Here is a 19,401-nt window from a genome sequence, read left to right on the forward strand (position 1 = left end):
TTCCTCCATGTATAAGAAATGTTAATGGAAAATCTTCTGACTGAAAAACATAATATCAAATTAAAACTCAAATCTAGGAGCACCTGGGTGGCTCAGTCATTTAAGCAGCTGACTGTAGGTTTCTGCTCAGGTCATGACCTCAGAGTTGTGAGATCAAACCCCAGGTCCAGCTCCATGTTCAGTGGGAATCTACTTCTCCCTTTCCCTCCCTCTGGGCCCCTCCACCCCCTCAAAATAAATAAATAAAATATTAAAAAACAAAAAATAAATTTTATAATTTAATTTATTTAAAATATAATTCATAGTTTAGCTTTGCGCAGTGGCAGTATGTAGCCAATGAGGTTTATCCGAGGCGCGATTATTGCTAATTAAAATAGAATTCACAGTTTAAAGAAAAAATAACTCAGTATATTGTGAAATTATAACATATTAAAAAATAAGTTCTACAACAACAAAAGCACAAAGGACAAGAGGGAGAAAATGAAAATGTGTTTTGTAAAATTCTTACTTGATATGTATCATGACATGACAGTATTAAAGGTAGATTATGATAAATTAATGATGCCCTAAGCTATATAACGTCCTTTGTGATCATAGAGAAGGCAGATAGAAGAGTAATGAGAGCAAAAGTTTCACTACAGTGAATGAAGGAAGTGAAAGGGCAGAAAGGAGATGGGATCAGAAAATGGTTCCCTACTTCTACAAAAGTGTGTTTCAGGAAAGAAAGAAGAAACAAAGAAATAGTCAGGTCTATGTTTCTGAATGTCATTTTCCTACCTGACTGTAAATTGGGGGTATTTACTAAGTACTTTGTAGCAAATAGATTCTCAGTAAGAAGTTCATGATGTCACCCATGTATTTCTGGGAAAGGAAAAGCTGACTTAGAGAAAAGTACATTTCATGAACTAGTTCATGTATTATATAAAAGCAAAGATCTTGATTGCGGTATAGAATTGAAATGTGTTTTGCAGCCTTGTTTTTGCTCTGTGCATAACTTGGCTCTATTTCCTGGTTCTGGTTCACTTATATCTCTGTGTCACCTTGTGTTTTACTGTTTAAAAAAAAAAAAAAGAAAAGTCCAACTCAGCAGTTCCTTTTTCTTAAACTGCTTCAGTAACCAGCAGTTGCCACATTAAAAACTGTAGCTGGAAGATTATAAAAATAGCCTAATGCTTCCTAGCAGGTAACTACTTTTGAACCAGTTCTCCTTTCAGGGATGTAGTGAGGTCAAATCAAACAGCCAAGGAAGGACAGGCTATGAGAGAGAAGAAAGCCGGTTGACATTCAAAAGTCAAAAGTGCATTGTGTTTGGAATGTTTTGTGTAAATGTTAAACAGTGCCCACATTTAACCACCTGCTTCTTGTTTAGAAGAGTTCAAACGAACAATTTCAAGCACAATTGAGTAACACTCAAAAGAAAATCAAGTGTAATTTCCTAAGTTGCTGAAGCAAGGGTTCTTCTATGAAATCACCATTAGTATTTCTAAACCCAATTTGATTATATTTGAAATGTACTGCACACAGTTCAGTGGCACCTGGAAATTTTTCATGCGGAGATGGAATTACGAGGAAGAACTTTTAAAATGATTTAGTGTGTGTGTGTGTGTGAGAGAGAGAGAGAGAGAGATAAAATTCATAGTTGCAATAAAACTAAGTTTGTAAGAATGAAATCTTTCATTTCTTTTTTATCTTTCTTGTGAATATAGTCTGCTTTTAAGACACATGAAAGAGTAGAAAAAAGCACCATATAAAGACACCTACATCACACCAACTGTACAGCTCATCTTAAAATTCTTCACCTGGGCGCCTGGGTGGCTCAGTGGGTTAAGCGACTATCTTTGGCTCAGGTCATGATGCCAGAGTCCTGGGATCAAGTCCCACATCGGGCTCCCAGCTCCATGGGGAGTCTGCTTTTCCCTCTGACCTTCTCCCCTCACATGCTCTCTTTCACTCTCTGTCTCAAGTGAATAAGTAAAATCCTTAAAAAAAAAAAAAAATTCTTCACCCATCTGATATCTCTAAATATCCACCAATTAGGGAGGAAAGGTAATGGAGAAATTTTCAAGTCTCTTTGCTATATCTCCTAAGAAGGCAACTTTTAAAATTCCTTTATTAAATATAAGTACACCTTTGTTTTATTGTGCTTCACTTTATTGCACTTCTCAGATACTGTGCTTTTTACAAATTGAAGGTTTGTGGCAACCCTGTGTTAACTGAGTCTATTGGTGCCAGTTTCCTGACAGCATTTGCTCACTTTGTGCTTCTGTGTCATATTTTGATAATTCTTTCAATATCTGAGAGTTCTTCATTATTATTATATGTGTTATGGTGATCTGAGGTCATAAACTAGGACTTGCAGAAAGCTCAGATGATGGTTAGCATTTTTTAGCAATAAACTATTTTTCAATTAAGGTATTTACATTGTTTTTTAAGACATAATATTATTGCGCACTCAAAAGCCTCCAGGATAGTGTAAACATAACTTTCATTTGTACTAGGAAACCAAAAAATTTCTTTGACTCATTTTATTATGGTATTTGCTTTATTGCAGTGTTCTGAAATCAAACCCGCAGTCTCTTGAAGTATGCCTGTCCTAACTTTCCATTACCATTGCAGCTTTAAAATCTCAGTCTCCCTCAAAGGCAAGATCAAGTTTAAATGCCGTAATCTAAACCTTATAAAAAACCCTCTGTTCTACTCCTCTAAGTTACTCACTGCCTTGATCATCCCTGCCGTTTTTTCAGACATTTTTCCTACCGGACTTCTCTGTTCCACTTACATAAATCTTTCCCATCCTACAGTATCAACTCCTTAATTTTCTTGAATATTCCAATGTAACTCAACCTTGTTTCTATGTCTTTGTGATCACTTAATGTCTGTATCCACACTCAGCCTTAATAACTTTTTTCCTTATGACATCTTTTCTGTTACTAGCTTCTGAGGTTAGATAGGCTATTTGTGTGCCTGCCTTGTGTTCCTTAAACCAATTATCTTCTGAAATGCAGGAGCATTTCATATTGTTTTCTTAGTAGCACCTACATCAACTGCAATGATACTATGCGCTTGGCAGCAACGTTGGATAAAGATTTGTTGACTAACATTTGAGAGGGAAAGAATTTGAACCTATTTTAACTATAGGAATGATTGATAGTAATTACAATTTTGTTACATATAGCATTAAGAAAAAGAAAAAAAAACTTCTCTTTAGAAGAGTTTTTCTCATTAAACAGATTTTAAAGTAACTATTCAAATACTCTATTTAACCACAGCATATGCTCAAAGTCATTGAACATTTCCTTAAAATTGCACCTGCAGAACACCCCGTAAAACAGCCTGGATTTTGTTATCCCCCAAACTCAAAGAATCTATCCTAAGGGAACAAAAGTTGACTATCCACTTTTAAGTTCACTCATTAGGTAAATTATTTCATCATTGTGAATGTTATTCAACTTTTGCTCACATTAGTGTTAAAAAATAAAAATGCTGAGAGGTTATTACAAAGTTACAACCGAAAAAACCAACTACTACCAGGCCTGCTGAAACAAAAGTATTTGTCTTATTTCAGGCATGGTTTCACAATCCAGATTGACAAAGATAATATTTTTGCTTTTCTCTACAACTCCAAGAAAAATCTAATCATGAAGCCAAATGAGAACCTGATTTAATGATTGTTGGAGAAGAATATTTGAGTGTGAATCTGGTTAGTACCTATTTAATGCAACGAGGACACATGAATAAGATTGCCCTCAACGTAGAAAAAGAAAACGAAGTGGAAGAACAGAAGAACCGATACCAAAAGTAAAACCAATGCAGTGTTTTGCCTCTCTACGCTAATGTCCGGAAAAAATCCACCTTTGTAGGATTGAATGTATAAACCACACAACCTAATTTTTTCATGTCATTCTGCAACAGCCACTATGAATTTGGATAAACTATTCTTGATTGAGTTTGTAACTATCCTTTAAGGTTTATTAGACATGGGGGAGGAAATGGGTAAATAATGACTGCCACAGAGTACTTCTTACTGTGCGCAATATATAATTCTTCATGTTTTAAAACTACATCCTCAAGGGGTACTTGGGTGGCTCAGTGGGTTAAGCCTCTGACTTCGGCTTAGGTCATGATCTTAGGGTCCTGGGATCAAGCCCCACATTGGGCTGTCTGCTCAGTGGGGAGCCTGCTTCCTCTCTCTCTGCCTGCCTGCCTACTTGTGATCTGTCTGCCAAATAAATCCATAAAATCTTAAAAAAAAATGTTTAAAACTACATCCTCAAACTTAAGTGCAAGGATCCCTAATATCAGAGATCAAAGTGTGTGATATAATATAATGCCAGTTAATGTAAAGTACTATAAAGAAAAAGCAGGCTAAGTAAAAAGTGAGTGATAAAGGGTGCTACTCTGGAAAGCATGGCATAAAAAGCCCATTTGGTGTGATGGTATACTAACAGAGACCTATACTTACAACTATCTGCAGGAAGGATGGTCCAGCCAGAGGGAGTAGAATGAATCCCCTGGGACAGGCAGGTGTATTGCAAGTTCAAGGAACATCAAGGAGCAGAAGACTGCGGAGCAGTCTGGAGGTGGGGGGATACCAGAAATGAAGGCAGAGAAGTTGTTTGGTTCCATAACCTGAAGGTGCTTATAGACCACATGAGTGTTCAGGATTTTATCTAAATGTGAATGAAGCTATGTTCTGTTTGAGAGTAGGCCTACCCAAAAGTCTTTCAATAAATGCCTAAATAAGTACAAGGAATTGTTACTCTACAGGAAAAATAAGACAAAAACTATTGTGCTAACTTTCACATAGAGAAATGGTTATTGAAGAAGCAAGTTCCTCTTCCAGGAAGAAAGGAGGGAAGGAAGGAAGGAAGGGAGGAAGGAAAAGTCCATTTGCAAAAAACATTTAAATTTCCAAAACCCCTCCATTTACTGCAGGCAAATATAAAGACAATTTTAAAATAATAGAACATAGAAACCAAAATATGACACATTTTCTTTTTATTTAAAATAGAGCTCTATATGCTTCACAGAAACAAGTGCAAGGAGTGATTGATTTATTAACTTTGCCACTTTACAAAACAATACATTTCCAGAAATGCATACATAAAAATATAACATTTAGGCAGATAAGTATTTACATTGGAGGCAGCTGAAAGTTATGCAATAATATTTAAAAAGCTTTAAAATAAATACTTTATGACTTGCCGTTAGTAAATTTAAACATTTTGGTATGAAGGCTATCACTGAGTTCTTATACTAAATTCTAAAATACTATTTTTCTAAAGAAAATAAGTATACATATTACTACAAAATGCATATTTCCATAAACTAGAAGCTAATGAAACATCTGAATATCATTCATTTCTCTTTGGAATTTGGAATTCTCTTCAGCTTCAACAATTAAAATTATAACTTCTAAAATCACTATCTGCATCTTTTATACAATTTATTGCCCAATTCTCATTTTAAAATCTAATTTATTTCTTCATATCCCTTATGTACATTCATTTGGGCCTGTCTGTTGAAGGGTAATATCTTTTTACATATCTATGAATATCAGCCAGCTTACAATAAGTCTTTACAACAGTGATTCTTTTCACAGTAGTTCAAGAGTTCAAGGCATGTTTTGCAATGTCAAAATGCAATGGTTTTGACATTTGTAATATGTTCTTAGGTATAAGAAGAGTCACACTACCAAAAGAAAAGTATAATTAGTATTAGTACTTTGAAAGTCAATCCAAAATCCCCCCCCCTTTTTTTTGAGATATGAATCTAATTTTCTGTATTTAGGACATTTTAAAGCCTCAAATACAGATCAAGTTTGAATAATATTCACCAGCCTAGGTTCAGAAGAGTACAAGAGCTTGACACTAGTGATTGTGGAAACAAACTAGAATTTAATATTTTGGGTCAAACACACCTTATATAAATAGGAAAAAAAGAGTTGGATTCTGGAAAATATTTAATTACTTGTCTTTAGCCTACTGAAGGAAATGGAGATACTGGTAAATTTCATTTTATACCTGCCTTAGTTAGACAGAATTTAGGCATGTAGTTACCTCTTCACAAGCAAAGTCAATGAACAAGTTTGCACATGGAAAGAAAACTCAACAGAGATATTAAATGAGGGCCCACATGTCTTGCTTCAGATTATCTGGGTTGAAAAATTCAATCGACAGATTGAACACACAGTCTCTTTCACTCTTTTAGAAATACTAGGATGAAAATCTACAGAATTTTTTCCCCTAGGTTCTCTAGTCAATTTGCAGATGTCAAGAAGCATTTTGTAATATTTAATGATCATTTTCTGAGGTTGTAGAAGCGGGACCCTTTTTCTGAAGATACACAGCATGTTAGATATTTTTCTGAAAAATATAAAAATATTTGAGTTGAGGAGTCAACTGCGGGTTAGATTTCAGCTCCAATCTGCCCCTCAAAGGAGAGGACTCATGCAGGACACTATATAGCCTGCTCAATCTGGCGACACTCAGTAGAAAGCCAATTTCCTAATACATTCAGATTCTCAGTGGCACTGTTGACATTCAGGTTCATGTAGCCCATGTACAAATCTTGCAGTTAAAACTGTTAGATCTGCAGAGAAAACTTTCTTGCACAATAACGGGGACCAGCGGTAAGAAAATACAGTCATATCAGAATATATTAAAATCTAAGATGAGACAGTGTGCCTATCCTCCCAAATGTTGTGTTAATCTATATCTGAATTAAGAAGTACGGGAAGCTTTTAATCGAGGGAGTTTAAAATGGGGATGATTAATTTCCATACAATCTTATGTTACAAACCATATGCCATAACAGCTTAATTTAAAAGATGGCCAAAGCAAAACAAAGTGATTGTATGAAGCAGCAGAAATAAATTTAGCAATTACATTAGGAGACAAAAATTTCACATTTTCTGTCCAAAGTCATCATCTTTGAAGCACAATTTGGCATTAAGGCAAAAGTAGACATTCCTTGTATGTTAGCTAAAAGCTAGAATGTAACTTGACTGGAAGTCTTTTTAAAATGTGAAAGAAAATTTTCTCTGCCATTAACAAATCCTCTCTTCATTGTGCCCAAATGAAAAACTACTGGAAAAGGCACAAGACGAAACCTCTCATACGTGGTTATGGCAAATTACAGTCCTGCCAGGAAGTTCAATGTGGAGCAAATGTGAACATGGGCTAGAAGAACAGAAATTACAGAGCGACTGGAACTGATGGTATCCGGCAAAGATTTTTTAATGTATCTAAAGAAAATGAATGCAGAAGAAAAAGTAATGAGAAACTGAGAAGAGAGAAGAAAATATGCTACTAGCCATGGTCTGAGATTCAAAGGCTAATCGTCTCTCGCTCCCATTCCCAGGCATAAAAAGAACAATCGTTACCGAAAAGGGAGAAACAGAGGCATGAAGTGTCTCATCGTTACTTGCTACTTGCACAAAGAAATACTACGTTCTCCCAATTCCTAAATTTTATTCAGTACTTCAGTGGTTGCCTACCTAGCTTGACAATTACTTTACAACTTTTCCCTGGTCTGTTTTAGCTCTTCTCATTGACCCCACTAGGAGTGAGCAAAATATTTAGCAGGAAAAAAAAAAAAGAGAGAGAGAGAGAAGTGAGATTTGATCAACACCATTAAATGATGCATTCTATCAGTGTACATTCAAGGTAGGTTTAGAGGCATGCTAATCATTTTTTAATTAGCAAATGTTGACTGTAGTAGGGTCCTGGGGTGGGAGTCACCACTGCGTTTCCCAATCAGTTCTGCTAATAACAAGCAGTCACGTAACCTTTGATCCTTGGTGTCTCTATCTATAATATATGGAAATTAAATTATAAAACCTCTTACATTCTTTATAATTTCCAAGTTGTGGTTTTTGTTTTTGTCTGTGACACATCTGAAATAACTTAGACCACCAAAGGATTCCCTTTCATTAGAAGGCTAAATATTAGAGTGATTAAGCTAAATGATGTCTAGTTGCTTTTTAAATCAGGGACTAAATATAATTCTGGAAAACAGTAGGGAATATTTTAAAAGGAGGCGAGAAAAATAACAAAACATAAAAGCAAAGCTAGGAGAAAAAAAGAGTGTCAAATATTGAAAATTTGCATTGACATACTTTGAAAAACTGCCTATTATGGAAATTCTATTTAATATTAACATTTTTAATGAAACTTTTATATTGCAACCAACACTTTTTCTTCTGTTTAGAAGAAGCTGTCAGAAGCAAAGGGATGACTGTCTCTAAATAGTACACAAAGTCCCTGTAGGTATTACCTTATGGAGGGAGCTAATAGAGAGCAGTGTCAAACACAGCAGGAGCATGTTTCATGAAAGAAGGTATTTAGAATATCTTCAAAAACCACAATGACACCATTTTAAGATATGAATTCTTAAATATTTTCAAGTGATTTAAAATGCTATATTTGTAAATTTACTTAAAGTGATGCTTATTGAAATAATCACCCACCATCAACTTGACTCACTTGTTACTGTTACTTTCTCAATTTCCTGATGGGAAATAAAATGTCCATATTTTAAATAAATTTATTGAAACAAAAAACATCTCCAGGGTCCCTGGGTGGCTCAGATGGTTAAGCATCTGCCTTTGGCCCAGGTCATGATCTCAAGGTTCTGGGATCGATCCCTACATTGAGCTCCCTGCTCAGCAAGGAGTCTGATTCTCCCTCTGCCTCTCCCCTCAGCTAGTGCTTTCTCTCTCTCTCAAATGAATAAATAAAATCTAAAAAAAAAAAAAAACAAAAAAACCCCTCTATATATATTTTAAATAAGTAATCAAAAAATATTCCCTGCTAAGAAATTTTAAGTTGAACTTGATATAATGGCAAACGTGGGCTTCCTGCTTTCAGATGATTTCTCAGTAGGTTCCCTGGTATTTTTGCGTAAACTCTATGACAGCCCTGAGTTTTCTCTGCCCCAGTAAGTCACATGGTGGCAAAATTTCAGCACAGTAGTAGTTTTGTTTAATAATTCTACTAAAGTAGAAGTATTAAGAATAATAAATTCTTATGGAACTTGTAACCCAATGAATCTATTGTAGATATTCATTTTAAAATAAAAGCTGATTTTGAAGTCTTCAGACACTGCAACCAGGTTACTATTTTCATACAATCATGGAAATTTAAAATGCAAAGTTAATTGAAAGTATAAAGATGAAAAGCAAGTGCTATGCCTAAAATAGTGCACGACACAGTCATGTTTCACTTAACTTTCAAGTCAGAACATAAATTAAGAATTCTAGATGTGACATGCCAAATATTTTAGACAAAGAAGAAAGCACACAACAGAATTCGTACCAATTACACACTTAAACGTGTAGCTTGAAGGCAACAAGTTCATGCTGTAATATTGACAACACATAATGTTTCCCTTATTTTAAAAAGTGATGCTGCATAGAAACCCCATCACCACTTTATACAGTACTGGCATTTCATAAATAGCAATTTCCCAAGCTTTATATTATACCCAAAGTCAAAATATTTGAAAGGAGCAAAGAACACTGACACATTGAGCCTAAGAATATTTTTTGCTTATCACACAATTCAAAAGAAATAAATATTACACAATGACACTCCATCAAAAACAAATAATATAAAGTTTAACAGGATAGGTATATACAATAAATTTATGCTCTAAACTTTATCCTGTTCTTGTGAGCATTTTCTATTTATAATCATGTTGAGAGTTAAGAAAAATTAGAAATTTTATCTTTTTTATCATTTTTGTTAACCTAACTCTTTTCTTAAGAAGTGTGTTTGGTAATTAAGTTGTAAGACCAGTCAGTTAGAAGCTACAGTAAACTAACATGAAAACAAGAAAAACATCTCAAAATGTACAAATTTCTCTAGAGTAAAAGTTGAACCAATAAAAATATGGAGTTCTATTTGGACACACCCAAATAAATTATAAAACATAATGTAGAGGAAAATGGAAATGTTAAAACATTCTCTAAACACTGAAATAAGTATATTCACCCAACATAAGTGAATAAAACAGGAAATATTATTCTTATTTATTTCAACAGCCATTTAACTATAATAGAACCACAGTAAATAATTTCATTTTCATATATTCAAGTACAACCTATAAGAAATCAGATCACCCCTTCACATAAGCTCTTTTTAAAATCCCTTCCCATATGCATTTTAAAAAACTGATTATATAATTAGATTGTCTGCACTGGCCCAATAGATATACCTTGTAAATGTTTTGCAAATTGAAAATAACTTCCAGAACCCACTATCATATGGAACTCAAGACTTCCTACATTGTCAATTTATTTCCTTCTCACAAACCAATACCTTCATCGTTATTCCCATTTCCAAATGAGTCTCTAAAATCCCTGAGGGCAGAACCTATGATGCATCTGTTCTCTACTGACCCCAATATTATGGCAATGAAGATATGGGGTCCCATCTTATTTAATGAATGGATGACTGCCTGAAAGAGAGTACCACAGCTGTCAGATATTTGCCCTTGATTATCTCATTCCAATCAAATGAAGGTGGGTTCAGTAACATATTTCCATAGTGAAATGAACTATAATCACTAGATTGTGCTCTGCACGAAAATACATAGCTATATCCTTTTGAACACTGTTACCTAAGCTATGTTTTGTAGAACACTAAAATGTGGGATAGTAAAAAGGTTTCCCCTCCTCTTAATAAAAGGATTCCATGATCAAATAACTTGGGAAATCTAATTAAAAGAAGCTGCCACAACATTTCTTTATTGCTAGATTCCTCAAAGTACATGATATGCTAATGTATACTATCACTGTTTAAGAATCTATCAAAGAATGCTTTTGGTCTTGGAATGTCTCAACAGAAGAATGTTCTAAGGATAAGAGCTTAGAAAACAGTGTTGTAGAACAACAAGAGATACCATGTTAAATCTCCTTTACCCAAGTAGAATTACAGATTTGAAAGAAAGATTCAGTGTTCCAAGTATTATTCAGAATTCATCACTTCTGTCTCCACAGGAAGTAAAATAAAAGCAAGAGTACCATGAGCCTTCTTTTGCATCGACTTGCTCATTTTGAAAAGGTAGGGAAATAGCTATTTACAGTTACTGAAGAGTTCTCTTATTTTTTCTCAAAATATTTTCTACTTCCTCCTCCCTCTACTTCCTATATATTCTTTCTAAGTGTGTATGTACAAAAGTAGTGGGAACCTCTGAAATAAATCTTAAAGACCCCTCCTAACAATGCATCTTTATACCTGATTAAACTCTGGAAGTATTCAGAAAACGTTAATATTTATCTCACAAATAGTCAGACTATGAAATTTCTATGAGGAAAACGTCAAGGGATATTGTCCTCAGAGTTCATGCAGGCCCATTATGATTGTGCAGAATGACCCAGTTGGTCTTCTGTTTGACTAAACCATGAATACCATCATGAAAGCTGTTGTTTCTGCGTAAGGAGAAAAGTACTATATGGGAATTAATGGGAAAGCAGGAAGTTAGCTAAGTCTACACTGTGGGTTATCACAAGATTTGGACCTAGTGCCAGCTCCACCACTGGTTATGTGACTTTCAGGAAGTCTCAATGTCCAAGCTGTCCGATGTCTCATTTGTAAATAGGAGGAAGTAGCAATCGTAGTGGCTTTCATACTGCTTTGGGGGCTGCTGTGGTAGCGGGTTATGAAGAACAGGATAGCAGGTAGAAAGGAGGCCAAGCCAGTGGCTACTGGGACCTCAGTTCTATCTTCCAACTGAATGGCTCCCCTTTTCAGTGTTTTAGACACTGAAGTTCAGGGCAATATGTAATTTTTTTCAAAGACCCTTCTTAAATTTAAAAAGAAAAGAAAAGAAAACCGCAGATTATATAATCTAAACTTCTGCTGAGATATAACGTGCTCTAGTTCACACTTTTAATGAAGGTGTTTTCATATCAGAAAAAAAAAAAGCTTTTACATTTCCTTTTCTTCATTCATGTGTTCTTGATTCAAGTAAAATAAAATCTTAATGACTTGTATTAGTTTTATATAGCTTATTTTATATTTTTGCAATATCTTTCTTACTAAATAAAAAGATGAACTGATGTGATGCTTTTCAAAAGAAAATTAAAGACAACACAGAGATGGGATGAAGTCAATTCCTGCCCATGCTTGACTTCAGAGTTATTTTTTCCATGCTGCCTTTGGGCCCTTAAATACTGTACTGCATTATCTTTGAGGTAGAACAACCACCAAAAAAAGGCAAAAACATTCACATAAAGAGGGAAAATGAGAAAAAAAAAAAGCTGTAAGAGATTTCTTTTTAACAGAATCATCATCATTAGGCTTTGCAGTCTTCTTTGCCACAAAGTTGAGAGATAGTCTTCTTAATACGAAGGGCAGTTAGGCGGGCTGCCCCATTGGCATACCAACATTCCCGCATTATTCTCCCCATGACTCGGAGGGCCTTTAAGAGAGAAAAATATCAAACACTTTAGCTACTCACACAAACACAGTCCAAGAGAAGCATAACCACAAACCCAGGAACTGATGCTAAGCTCTGATGAAGAAATAGTAAATTTAAAACGGTATCAGAAGATCAGGACCAAACCTCTTTAAAAATCCAGTCAACACACACACATTAACCTTATGGAGACTAACGTTTAATTGAAAATTCAATCCACTGATTTCTGGGAATATGGTAGAGTAGCTCTCTTTTAAAATCTTCTGAGAAGGGACATGAAAGACAAAAAGGCATACAGGATGAGTTGCAAATTCCTTGATCTGGATATTAAGTACATACACGCATACTCTTTTTGTTATTCATTGAGCTGCATATTAAGATTTGTGCATTTGAACATTTAATTTATGCCATAATAAAATAATAACCTGGGTGTAAATATCAAAAATTTGAATCAAAAAATAGTATAAGTGAGCTGCTAAATAAATAAGATAAATACTCAGAGTGGAAAACAATCAGAGAACACAGGAATCCAGAGATGGAAGAAATCACTGAACCAGGCGTCCACTCTGGTAACATCTGCTGATCTCACAGTCTAGAATTTCAGAATTGATAAACAACATGGGAAAGACAGGAAACACAGCCAAAACACACAGGAAATATCAGGTCAAGATGTTTCCAAAGTCCTGAATATACAGATGAATCAGTCTTATAAGGAATTTTGTAAAGAATATTATCTAAATCTTGACTCTTGGTAAGAAAAAAAATCAAGCCCAGGCCTTAAAATTCTACAATAAGCCTAAGCTCAAAACAAAAAGTCACAAGACAGTAGAAAATAAAGTATCATAAGCAAGAATCAATTGAAACAACAAACAGTAAAATCAAATCCATCAAAACATTAGATGCTAGAATTGATGCCCTAGAAGAATTAAGGTCCTAGAATGACACATGAAGAGATGCTCAACATCACTACTCATCACTTCTAGGTCCTTCTAAAAAATCAATTTAAATAAAATACATTTAAAGAATGCGCATTAGGGGGCGCCTGGGTGGCTCAGTGGGTTAAAGCCTCTGCTCTCGGCTCAGGTCATGATCCCAGGGTCCTGGGATCGAGCCCCATGTCAGGCTTTCTGCTCAGCAGGGAGCCTGCTTCCCCCTCTCTCTCTCTGCCTGCCTCTCTGCCTACTTGTGATCTCTCTCTGTCAAATAAATAAATAAAATCTTAAAAAAAAAAAAAGAATGCACATTAGGAAATCAGAAAATGATCTTAGAAGGAAGCTCTGAGAGGCAAAAAGGAATGTTGAACAAAGAAAATGATAAATATCTTAAGTTTAAGTAAGTAATAGTGGTATAAAATTGCACTAGTATCTAATACGTAGGATTAATACAGAATAAAACAGAACTAAAATATTGGATTAAAATGGACAAAAATTGCTTTTATCAGCAATGTACAAAATCGATCACATAAAAAATGACTATGTTAGTTCTATTCTAGGAATGTATGATTGGTTTAACAGCGGAAAATTTATAAATGCAATTTATCACATTAAGAGACAAAACTAGAAAGGCTATATCATTACCTCATAGGTAGGAAAAAAGCTTTTATCAAACAAAGTCAGTTTTTATTTAACGTGATTAAAGTTTTGACAAACAAAACCTACAACAAACAGCATACTCAAAGGAGAAATGTACAAAATTTTAAGGAGTAAAACATGGATATCCATTACCAATTTTTAAGCAACACTATACTGGAAGTCCTAGAAACTCAAGAAGAAGTCAAGAAAAGGCTTAAGAATTCGTCCCAGAACTCTCATTATTTGGAGATATGATCATCTATGTGGACACCCCAAAAGAATCTCATTTTCCCCCCACACATGCATATATATACATATATGTATATATGTCAGCATTGTTTAAAAAATATTAAAATCACACATAAGACAATCAACAATAAGAAGAAAAATTGTATTCTACCCATATAATGGACTACTGCACTGATGAACAGATTATAGCTACATATATAAATCAAAGCAAATAGAAATTAAGAAGAATATCTACAGTAAGTTTTAATAATATGTTTCACAGGGCGCCTGGTGCTCAGTTGGTTAAGTGACTGCCTTCGGCTCAAGTCATGATATTGGAGTCCTGGGATCAAGTCCTGCATCGGGCTCCCTGCTCAGCAGGGAGTCTGCTTCTCCCTCTGACCTTCCTCCTTCTCATGCTCTCTCTCTCTCTCTCATTCTCTTTCCCTCTCTCAAATAAATAAATTTTTTTAAAAATCTAAAAAAAAAATATGTTTCACAATTACAAAAAAGTAAACAATATATTTTAGCATGAGTATATATGTATATTTATATATACATATTTATACATAAATATATATATATATTTTCTCCTAAAGAAAAGCAAGGCAATAATAAATAATCACTATAGTAATCTCTCAGAGCAGTATGGGATCTTTGTTCTATTTTTTAAACTTAGTAGTGAATTCACTGGCTGCCACTTTATTATTATGCTTAAATTTTATATATATGTTACATATTCTTTCATATACATAATATTATTAACAATAGAAATAATTTAATTTAATTTCAATTTGGTTATAAATATTTCAAATTCTGCTTCTAAAATAAGTATGTAGGTAGGATATCTATACAAAATAGAAACATCAAGACATAATTCCTCCCTTAAATAGAAAAAGAATTGAATGAAACATGAAGGAGAGGGGAAATGAGGAGAAAAACTATTGTATGAAATAACCCTTATGATGAAGTCCAGCTAAAAAATGTCACTATAAAAAGACCTGAAATATTACAATTACATATGGTAGAATATAACAGTAATAATGGGGTTGAGGAAGAGTAAAGCCATAAAACAGTTGTGGAATTAGTCAGATGGTTTGCAGTCTTTGCCTCTTCTTCCCCTCCTTCTCCCTGTAGGAACTAGAAAAGTCTCTCGCTTCACGTAAGGCAGAACAAGCACTGGGATAACCACAATCTATGCCTATGACATGATGCTTACTGGATGCATTGTTGGAGATGAGGAGAGAACAGTAGTCTCTGCCATGAGGAAGCTTTTCTGATTTAAAAACAGAAGCTCAAACTTTGGCAAATGTACGGACTGTAAAGATGATCGAAATTGCAACACTCTGCCTTGCATGGACACTGACGACCAAACCTGTCTGTGCTCCTACAGTTACCAGCCTCTTTGCAGGCAGATCGGGCTGTGTGACTGACTCTGGTCTGTGAATCATGAGCGGAAGTGAAGTGAGTCACCGGAAGCCAAAGCATTAAAAGCCATGGTTGACCCTCCAGCTCCTCTCTTTTCCTGACCTAGACACTTGGAAACTGTGTTGAGACAGCAGCACCCCGAGATCAAAGTTACCTGGATCACTGAATCACCACAGAGAGCACAGCTGCCTGACCCATAGGGGACTGTCCATAGCAAGAAACAGTCTTGTGTAAAGTCACGGCGATACGTGTTGTTGCCACTTATCTTGGTGTTCTGTGTACATATGGCTGAAAGGAATAAAATCTTTTTGAAGACTGATACAAGGACATATACTTATACATGTGGAATGAACTGGATGCCTAGATGAAGACAGTAGAACTGAAAATCGTCCCCGATACTTACCTCAAAATTATAACAGATAAAACATATGTAAGAACATAGCCTGGGGCACCTGGGGTGCTAGATGGCTCAGTTAAGTGTCCGACTATTGATTTTCACTCAGGTCATGATCTCAGGGTCAAGACATCAAACCTTGCACTGGGCTCCACACTGGGCATGGAGCCTGCTTGAGATTCTCTCTGTCCCTCTCCCTCTGCCCCTTTCCCGAAACCCTGCCCCACTCCATTCCCAGCCAAAAAGGAACACAGACTTACTTCACAGCTTTGCCACTGGTTTGGGATACTTGGCCGAAACTTCTGGTCACAAACAACCTTCCTCATTTCCTCTATTGAAGGATCTGAAGGCACCATGTCATAATAAGGCAACTGGTACTCCTCAACAATTCCTATAAGAAGTTTGCATAATAAATTTCCCAGTGTGAATAATAAATAAAGACGCTTATTTCAAAAAGAATACCAATTAAGTCCTCTAGGCACAAGTGGCACTCTGAGAAACTGGAAAGTCAGGTTTATGAAAATTCTATATCACTATAAGACTAAGGATATAAATAAAGCACTCAGAGGAATAATTATTGCATATATTCTAAAATATATATTATGAAAGTTTACATAATCTTGAAAATTATATAAATTTTATATAAAACATAAAATTATATCCATTTTACAAAAATATAATTTATGCAATTACATAAAATTATACAATTTTGTATAAACAAACTGCATGGATATAATTTTAATAATTATATAAAATATAATTGTATATTATAAAAATTATGTGAATACTGATTTATATAAAATACCATTGTACAATTCAAAAGTAATGCCTAATTGCAAAATTTATAGCATGGTCCCATTTGGGAATGAAGTATGTTTCTCCATTAAATAACCTTTTCAAAACAGGATAGTTTTTGCTTTTTGAAAACTGATAGGCAATCTTTCAAAAGTTGAGTTTCTGACATTTGGATTTTGGAAGTACTGTACCAGAGAATGTGCCAAAGAAGCAGCAAAGGTACTGAAGATGGACAGTTCAACATGAAGGTTCATATTAAAGAGTCTCAAAAAGAAAGATCTGAACTTAATTATCAGAATATTACCTGGACTTGAGAATGTCTTCATAAAATTGTTTTAACAGTCCTTTCAATTTAAAATATTTAATTTTAATTAAATTAACTAAAATACTTAAACTAATATTATGTTAACTATTTCGACAGTTAAAGAAAATGTAAGGACAATGACCAAAAAGCAGATCTAGAAGAATATTAATATGAAATTTAAAAAATTTATTACAAACCTGTTTCAATCTTGCTATTCACCATGCACTGTCTTAAACCCTTTACATGTTTTAATTATTCCTCAAAACCACTGACTAAAAGAGGTAGTATATTATCCCTACTTTACAGAATGAGGAAACTGAGGCACAAAGAGTCATCAGTTTGCTCAAGGTCAAAGAGCTAGTAAGTGCAGGTCTGGAACTCGATCCCAGGCTTGAGGATTCCACTATAACTTTATTGCTGCTATAAACAGCTTCATTTTCCTGAATGGTTTACTAAGTTATTTGTGAATAAAAAGGGGAAAAGTATGTTTTCTCATTCAAAAGAATTTTACCCTTGTAAGTTTAAAAACTTTTTTTACCCATTTTAAAAAAATAAATAAAATTGGTATAAGGAAAAATTATATTGATGCAAAATACAAAAACTGACAGTTGTCTGATAATGACAGCTCTTTTAGTGAACATTTACTCTGTCCTATGCTCTGTACTAATTAATTAATCAAATGAATCCGTTAAATCCTCAAAACCCAAGGGATCAGTTTTATCACTCATTTTACAGATGAGGGAAATGAGACCAGGTAACTTGCCTAAAGTCAGACATTCAGGAATTTGCTAAACCACGGCTTAGTGTTATGTCAGTCTCACTGGAAAGTGAAAACCCTAATCAGTTTTCAACCAGGAGTTAACTTTTCTCCACAGATGCCACAACTTCATAGATGGCATTTGTAGGGTTTCATCCTTTCAAACTCTTCCTCCTCTCATTATTAATCTCTAAGCAGCTAGGAACAGTAGAGTCAGGAAGTTAGGCTTCCTCTCCACCTCTGCCCTCCACTTTCTCCCTTCCACATTCATTATCATAAGGAAAAAGCAACAACAGTAACAAAAAGCATACAAACAGGGCGCCTGGGTGGCTCAGTGGGTTAAGCCTCTGCCTTCACCTCAGGTCATGATCTCAGGGTCCTGGGATCGAGTCCCGCATCGGGCTCTCTGCTCGGCAGGGAGCCTGCTTCCTCCACTCTCTCTCTCTGCTTGCCTCTCTGCCTACTTGTGATCTCTGTCAGATAAATAAATAAAATCTTAAAAAAAAAAAAAGCATACAAACAAAAACGTGAAAAACCTGAAAACTAGAAGACATCAAGTCCTGTGGCTTTTGGTAAATCATTTAACATCTTTGGGTTCAATTTCTGGTAGAAAGTAGGGATACAGCTAACTGCATACAAACTCAAGAAAATTTTCAAGTGCTTCACAAAGTATCATTAAGAAAATCAGAATTATCAGGAGAACTGTCACCCCCACCTGAGCAGTAATCATAATACAAAATCATCATTATATGTAGGGTGCTCCACTCTTGCCACTGGAAAGATAACACCAAAGGGCATTCTCTTAAATATTAAAAAAATGATTCAATATAATGCTTAGAAAAAATACATAGAAAAAAGTATCTTGTATTCAGAGCATTGAGAAAAGACAGATATGAAGAGTATCTCCAACATCTTACCTCCAACTGAACACCTTCGGGCTATTTCCCAATAAACCAGACCAAGAGAGTAGATGTCAGCTCGTTTGAAAGACTCAAAGATATTCACATTCATTGTATCATCCAGCATTTCAGGAGCCATATACCTTAAAAAAACATGCACATTCCGGATCCTCTGTATGACTTTATAGCAATCCAGTAAAATATACCTTAATAAATCCCCACATAGGGGCACCTGGGTGGCTCAGTGGGTTAAAGCCTCTGCCTTCGGCTCAGGTCATGATCTCAGGGTCCTGGGATCGAGCCCCGCATCGGGCTCTCTGCTCAGTGGAGAACCTGCTTCCTCCTCTCTCTCTCTCTGCCTGCCTCTCTGCCTACATGTGATCTCTGTCTGTCAAATAAATAAATAAAATCTTTAAAAAAAAATAAAAATAAATCCCCACATAAAATATAAATTAATAGCTTACATCAATTTTAAAAGTAGATCCAAGCCACTGTAATAAATTAAATTTATGTAATATAGCTATTGACTGAACTATAATTTTAAAAACATTTTAAATAAAACTAGAGGTCATTCTACTCAGTGAATCAAAGCACAGGTGCCA

At 34.9% G+C, this 19,401-nt stretch overlaps 1 protein-coding gene and 1 pseudogene across 3 annotated transcripts in view; one reads left to right on the forward strand and one right to left on the reverse strand.

Moving 5' to 3' along the window:
- The first annotated feature begins 308 nt into the window (after positions 1–308).
- Positions 309–439, forward strand: LOC125096533 (uncharacterized; annotated as a pseudogene).
- A 10,491-nt stretch (positions 440–10,930) lies between these two features.
- The window catches only part of ACVR1C (activin A receptor type 1C), a 109,232-nt gene continuing 100,761 nt past the window's right edge, over positions 10,931–19,401 (reverse strand). For all 3 annotated transcript variants that reach the window (XM_047721806.1, XM_047721807.1, XM_047721804.1), the window contains exons 7-9: positions 18,818–18,942; positions 16,305–16,435; positions 10,931–12,426 (exon numbers count right to left, since the gene is read on the reverse strand). In XM_047721806.1, coding sequence (XP_047577762.1) covers positions 12,301–12,426; positions 16,305–16,435; positions 18,818–18,942 — 382 coding nt within the window. In that variant the 3' untranslated portion in view covers positions 10,931–12,300. The remainder of the gene's footprint in view (positions 12,427–16,304; positions 16,436–18,817; positions 18,943–19,401) is intronic.

This window comes from Lutra lutra, chromosome 3 (assembly GCF_902655055.1).
Source record: "Lutra lutra chromosome 3, mLutLut1.2, whole genome shotgun sequence".
Classification (NCBI taxonomy): domain Eukaryota; kingdom Metazoa; phylum Chordata; class Mammalia; order Carnivora; family Mustelidae; genus Lutra; species Lutra lutra.